We start from the raw sequence: 7387 nt of genomic DNA, 5'->3' as shown, positions 1-7387 counted from the left end.
AATTTCTGTTGATGCAATATAGTTCCAATATCCATATGAACTGCCAAAAAAGGTGTTCTTCTAAAAAATAAAAATGTATGTCAATTAATATATAGCACCATGTAATGAACATCAGTCTGTGATAGATAATAAGAATAATGTATACTGAAATATCAGAAATGTGTTTAAAACTCTTACCATTATTAATGATATTGACTTATTGTCCAGATCTAGTGGCACCCATTGCCATTGATTCTGCCTATTAATGAGATGGAGTGGGGATCATCCCTCAAATTCTTCCCTCACTAATGTTCTCATCATTGAATACAATCAAATCCTGAGAGCATGGCAGGATTAAATATTTTGTACACTTTTGTCCATATGATGTATGTAAAGCTAATTAAGCAAATTAAAACCCTAAAAAATACCAATAAAAAGCTAAATTATAGTAACAAATAGTCAATGTATTGAACACTGCCCTGGTACAGACCCACAAATTCCATTTATCCTGTTAACAGGATAACTGCGTCCACACAATCTGCACTATGGATGATTGGGAAATGATAATACAACTCTGATAAAAAATGCATTCCTCTGGTCACAGAGCTCCACATATATTTAGCAAAGATGAGAAGAACAGGAACATTGATTAGTGAGTAACAGTAATGGTAACAGAGATGGTGACCTACACAGTCATTGGGATTTTGGAGCATGAAGCTCACGAAGAAAACATAGCCAAACCATTTAAGGTCTTGGCTGATACAAGTAACACAACAGCTAATAAGTGCTTAAGACCATGACCTTCCATTGACACACTAGCCCAGGGGTCTTCAATCTGGTCTTCAATGATCCCCAGTCATCCAACAAGCTGGTCAATTGCTGTGGAACACTGATTACTGGGCTGGTGGTCAGCAATGTGGAAGCAGAAGCAGCCAGAAGAGAACAGGCTGTGTACTGACTGGGGATCTTCAGGGACTGGACTGAACACCTTCATTCTAAACCCTTAAAAACATACAGATCAGCTCTAATCAGCTGGGCTGCAAGAACCCTAGCTTCTTCTCGTTTCTCAAGGAGGCCTTCACTTGTTCCTTGTTGGATGGGTCTTGTTGTGGAAGGCCAGGGGGACAATCTATAAAGCGCAGTTCTGTGTCATCGGGTCAGTTGGTCTCGTAGGTGGACAGCAGTGCAGCATCCACTGGTTCCATGCAGGAAGGGCAGGTGAACGAGCGCATGAGCCAGTCATCTATGCAGTCCATGTGGTAAATGTGCATGCAGGGGAGGAATCGGATGGGGTCCCCGTATACAAAGTCCATCATACAAATCACACACCTGAGGAAGAGGAACAAACAGGATGAGACATAGAGATACAACTACTGATGCTATTAACATATTCATACTGAAGAACCATGGTACAGATTTTACAGTTCAGTGCACGCAGTTGCACAGAGAATACACAGTAAAAACAGGCAATTTTGACGATATTTTACCTTATCGTGATACATTTTATCGTGAAACAGCTCTGGGCGAAAAATAGGATACCACCTAAAAAATTAGTTTCTTTGATTTTACCAAATTGAAAACCTCTGGAATATAATCAAGAGGAAGATGGATTATCACAAGCCAACAAACCAAGTTAAACTGCTTAAATTTTTGTACCAGGAGTGGCAGAAAGTTATCCAAAAGCAGTGTGTAAGGCTGGTGGAGGAGAACATGCCAAGATGCATAAAAACTTTGATTAAAAAAAACATGTTATTCCACCAAATAGTGATTTCTGAACTCTTAAAACTTTATGAATATGAACTTGTTCGATTGCTTGCTTGCTTGTTTTTCATATTGTCCCTGTCTAATAAAAAAAAACGATTATATCTATTTCTGTCGATTTTTAGTTTATTACATAATTTGAACACACATATAGTCCCTGTATTAACATTTCTTGATGAATGGACCAAAAGAAATTCTCCAAAATGACAGGAAATAAACTCTTTTTACACTTAGCGGGGGCATTGTATCGTGACATTATGGTTTACATTGCTACTTAATAGACTTCAGCTGTAGGCTGAAGCTGTAACTTGAATAGCGCGACTGGCTGTTTCGTTTTTGCCTTATTCACATCCCGTTTAATTGTTACAGACAAAAACAAAAAAGAAAAGTTTTAATATCAAGTTTTAAAAAATAAACACACATATTAATGATGCCCTTTGAACTGATCCTGAAACTGACAGATTGAAATAGAGCCTGGTTTATTTTCTGTCTTATACAGATGCATTAAAATCAGGCTGACCCATCAGGACTCTGCTGCCAAAAAGAAAACAACTTTTATTGTTGTTACTGTTGTTTCCTCTTTTACGAGTAGCTGGTGTTACTGAGTAACTGCAGACCACAGCCGTATGATGTACAAAAAGACAACATGGTCATCACAGGGTCACGTTACAGTGTACTCACTCTCTGATCTTCTTCTCAGAGCCATCCTTGCCGCCGTCAAACACCCCTCTGGGCAGGTGCTGAATGAGGCCAATGCGCTGAGCGATGCGAATCTGCTCCTCCTCAGTCAGCTGGTTGGCCAGACATGTTTGGCTGGGCGTGGGATGGTACACGGGCATGCGCACCTGCTCCTGCAGAACACACATAACCAGCAAGCACACTCAAAAAAGCAGCTTAGGAGAAATGCACTCGCTAATAATACACAACCAGCAGGAGAGCCAAACAGGAAGGGGAAGTGAGGTGTGGGGCAAACTACAAAACACAAAAACAGCATATGTTCAGGAGGTACATTTACTGTAATGTGGGGGAAAAACAAAAAAATATACATATATTTCAAAAATGTAGGTGTTAAATAATGGGATATCACTTGCTTACACCATATTGAATGACTTTTTTTTGCACTTGGTTAAAAATCTGTAAATATATGTGTCTGATTTAATCGTTTACATGACATATATATATATATATATATATAAATGCTATTTTATCATGGAAAACTGCACTTTACTGAAATACACAGTATATAACTATATATATATAACATGTCCCAATGTTCTTCTATTCTTCTAATGAATACATTACACTACTTGAAGTTAATTCCATTGCTGACAAAGATTTACAAAGGCACAATACAAGACAGGTACACATTGCATATATTAATATATATTAATATCTGAACCGCTTACCATTTACCACAACCATTCCCATTATTATACCATATGAAATAAAATAAAAATAACATTTAAATAAAAACAAACACAACCTGTTTAATTAAAAAAAATAAAATGCGGTTGAAAAACTATCATGTGATAACGATTGTTATTTTTTTAAGTAAGCACAAACAGTAATTGGGAAAGTGGACATTTTTAAAAATATCATTTTATGTACAAGGACATGTCTTTGATAAATTGTTGCACCTTTTGAGCAAGGTTTTCATCTGTAAAATAAGAGGAACGTAGCTCTACAGTGATTCAGTGCACAGATAATGCTATATGATGAGAAGATCCCCTTCTGGCAGAATTCCAGCTAATACAAAACCCACAACAACCCTAAACCACATCAACAAAAAACCTGCTGATGTTTACACACAAACAGATCAGTCAGCTAAGATGGCAGCAGCTATTCTGTACAACCAATTGCAAAATCTGAGTTCATTATCAGCACAGAAGCATTCTAAACCTGTGTCATGAGGAAAAACCATGAAAAAAAGAGCCTAACAGGTAGTTAAAGCCTTGTGTGCTCATGGCAAACTGTTTAGTCTAAACTGACACCAGGTTCTACTGTACAGAAGGTTTTACTGTAGCTGTAAATTATTTACACCTACAGTATCTCCCCTACTCCCTTTAGAGAATATAGCACATTGGTGAAGAGGCTACTTCTAAGGGCCTTATTAAACTTGTTAAAAGAGTTTTAGATAGAATCATGTACAATGCCCTGCATGTATTTATTCATCATGCACTGTATTCAGAGCCGCTTCGTAACTTTTTGAAGGTTCAGAAGTCTAGCAAATTTTAGGTTTTAACACAACAGACTTCACTTGTATAATTTTTCCCTTCAATTAAACCAAGATTTTAGAAATACACTAGTCAAAAATTTGGACACACCTCTTCACCTCATTCAAAGCATTTTATTTATTTTTATTTATGTAATGTTTTTTTCCACAAAGTACTGGTACAGTTAATATTGAAGATATTAAAGCTATAGAGGAACAAAACATGTTAAATAAATCAGAATATGTTTTAAACATTAGATTCTTCTAAGTATCACATTTATCTTTAAGGACAGATCCGCACACTCTTGGTGTTTTAATCTCAGTGTCTTAATGAGGAAGAGTCCCCTGGAATAGTTTGAAGGAGCTGATCAGGTTTAGATCAAGGGACTGTGAGGGACAAACATTTTTTTGTTCATTACACAATAACATGTGTGTCCCTTATTTGTGTATGGATTCAATATTAATCTACAGTGCAGAAATTACATACAAAAAATAAAGAAGAACATTGAATGAGAAGGTGTGTCCAAATGTTTGACTGGTACTGTATATCGAGTATTGTAGAATCACAGTATTATGATATCATTGTGCCAACACCCTGGTTGCTGTTTATAAACCACATTTGGCCCATTTTAGCATAGTCAACAATGAGTCAGCTGATGCTGCCATAAATCAGCAGAGCTTGGGCCGATAGTTTGTGCTGTCTGGGAGGTTTCTTGATAAGTTTGATATGTTTTTTGTAGTTTGATGAAGCTTTCTTGAAACTCGTCGTTTCTTGAAACCCTCAAAAATATGTTTTTGTTTGCCGTGGTGTCCAAACTCGACAATATCTATTTTCGTTGAGCCCTTTTAATGAAAAACCATATATCATCCATTTCTAACTTTTTCTTTTTTATTATAGTAAGTTATTTTATTTTATATGACTTAATTTTCCATCTTTTGTGTTAATTTCTTGATAACTTATCCTGTTGACCTTATCAAATATAAATGGCCCATTATAGCTTGTTGCATATACAAAATAATAAATACATTAGAATACTATTGTAGTTAATACATATTGTACTTAAGACTTCATTGACCTTTGAGTTAGAACATGCTATTTTGTGCTATTATTTTTCCATTATTTTGACTATAATAAGTATTAAGATGAAACAATTTGTCACATTTGCCCTTTTTATGTAAAATGGACATAAAGAAACAAAGGGCAACTATTAGATAAATAGATAGACAGACAGACTTGATAGGCAGACATACAGAGACAGACATAATATAGAGACAGACATAATATATAGATAGACAGACAGACAGACAGACAGACAGACAGACAGATAGATAGATAGATAGATAGATAGATAGATAGATAGATAGATAGACAGGGAAGACAGACAGATAGATTAATCGAAATCCTTTGATACAGGTGATGTCATGCATCTCAATAATATGAGAGATTTTGCCTAATAATTTCGTACAGTGAGATGCCCTGTGATTCCCTCCTGTAGTGTAAAGCCTTGTGTAGTAGTCTCAGGGCTGTTCAGAAGAGTTGTAAGACTATACACACTGTAGTTAGTTAATGTAAACTGACCTCATACGGTGGAGGAGGCTCCAGATCTGGGTCTGTCCCGTCACCATAACTCGCCCTGTCCGACTGGGACTCGTGGAGCAGGGAGATGTCGTCTGATGTCGGAGATTTCAGACAGTTCCCCATGTTTTCACTTCAGCAGATGATAAATAATTAATGATTAAGGGCAGATAACTAGCTAACCTATAGCCTTAGTGTTTGTGCCCGTCTCTGCTGTCAGCTCCCTGACAGCCTTACCAGTTATCTAGCTCAGTTAACAGTTAGATTAGACAGATAAAGAGGCGGTGTGTGAATACCCTGTATCTATCTCTATACTTTCACATTTATTTCAGAGACACTGACACTGTATTTACCATCTATTTAACCATCGTATCAAACAAACCCCAGCCTGGATTACCAGCCCGCTAACCCAGCGCTAGCTTACCTAGCAACAGCAAACTAGCATGCTAGCTTAGCTAAGCCAGCTAAAGCAGATAATTTTAGCAGGTTTTGGTTAACAGTCCGGTTATACAGATCAGTAAAGACCCGGATTAAGCTCTGAATAACTCCCTGTCCTCTCCAGACTCGCGTTATTATCGATAAAACTCGGCTCGGACCCTCTCTCTCCCCGCTAATCCTCCGCCTTTGTTTGCCTGCTATCCGGATAGCATGCTGCTAACAGACAACAGCAGCCGAGCGCGTCACTGTGTTGTTCTGTGACGCTCGAGCTCGAGGAGGGGGGGGCGCTCGCTGATTGGACGGTCCGTCTGACGACGTCACCCGTGTAGCTTGTGTTTGCACACGTGGAGCTGGAGGCCTCCTGCAATCAGATAAAGCTTCATCCACAAATATCCTCAACATATAGAATCATCCATACAATTATTACTAAATCTCTATTTACAGATCAGAGACAGACAGACAGACAGGCAGACAGACAGACAGTAATAGAATGACTATAATACATATTATTGGTGCAAGTATTGGTAAATTACTCACCAATTAGACTGACAGACAGACAGATATATAGATATATCACTTTGTAATAGAGTGGCTAAATATTAAGTTATTGGTAAATTTACAACCCATTTGGATGGACAGACATAGAGACAGACAGACAGACCGACAGACAGACAGATAGACAGATAGATAGATAGATAGATAGATAGATAGATAGATAGATAGATTAAAATCTTTGTTTATGTAGCCATTTGTTTCTGCATTACAGCTAATACTACTAATACATTGTCCATTTTTCAGTAAAGTTAGATGCAAAATGTTCTCATGGCATGACAGGAAAGCCTTTTTTCTTGTTGTCAAGAAACTTTAAGAAAAATATTTCATTTTAATCCTGTTAAATGAGGTGTTAGTCATTCAACTAATTTAAAGGGACACTTCAGAGGCTTACCCTCTGAATTTTTAGCGCATAAGTTAAATGTAAGGCTGTTATAAGGTAATAACATATTTAAGAATACCAATATTATTTTTTTATATTTTACATAAAAAATGAGTTATTCTTCAGAATCTTTATTTTACTTTTGTATTATTTTTTCTGTCTCTATAGCTATGAAAAGACTGATATTAAAATTGAATGGTATTATTTAACAGTGTGTGAATAACAAAAGGCTGTCATTCTGACATTTTAATTCCTACTGGGATAATACATTCACATGTCTTGAAATGTTTATGAGAACACAGCATGTGTAAAACCAATTAGACACAATGTTTGTGTTCAGCCTGAGTGTATTAGCAATGAACAGAAATGATGACTCCTAATGAGGACCTCAAGCTACGAGCGGAACAATAAGCTCTGCAATGCAGCTTCTTGCTTTCATTTTTTTTTGCACAATATCTATTGACAGCTTAGAGCAATGATATCCATT

The 7387-nt window shown here is 36.8% G+C and overlaps 1 protein-coding gene across 1 annotated transcript; it reads right to left on the bottom strand.

Moving 5' to 3' along the window:
• Positions 1-564: 564 nt before the first annotated feature.
• LOC103023736 (RING finger protein 11) lies at positions 565-6218 on the bottom strand. The gene is made up of 3 exons (XM_007254602.4): positions 5532-6218; positions 2422-2591; positions 565-1308 (listed from the first exon to the last, which is right to left on the bottom strand). The coding sequence occupies exons 1-3, from the start codon at positions 5652-5654 to the stop codon at positions 1137-1139; spliced, it is 465 nt and encodes a 154-aa protein (XP_007254664.1). The 5' UTR covers positions 5655-6218; the 3' UTR covers positions 565-1136.
• Between the last annotated feature and the right edge of the window lie 1169 nt (positions 6219-7387).

This window comes from Astyanax mexicanus, chromosome 8 (assembly GCF_023375975.1).
Source record: "Astyanax mexicanus isolate ESR-SI-001 chromosome 8, AstMex3_surface, whole genome shotgun sequence".
NCBI lineage: Eukaryota > Metazoa > Chordata > Actinopteri > Characiformes > Acestrorhamphidae > Astyanax > Astyanax mexicanus.
Note: the sequence above shows the minus strand (reverse complement) of the source record. Positions and strands in the feature narration are given on the sequence as shown.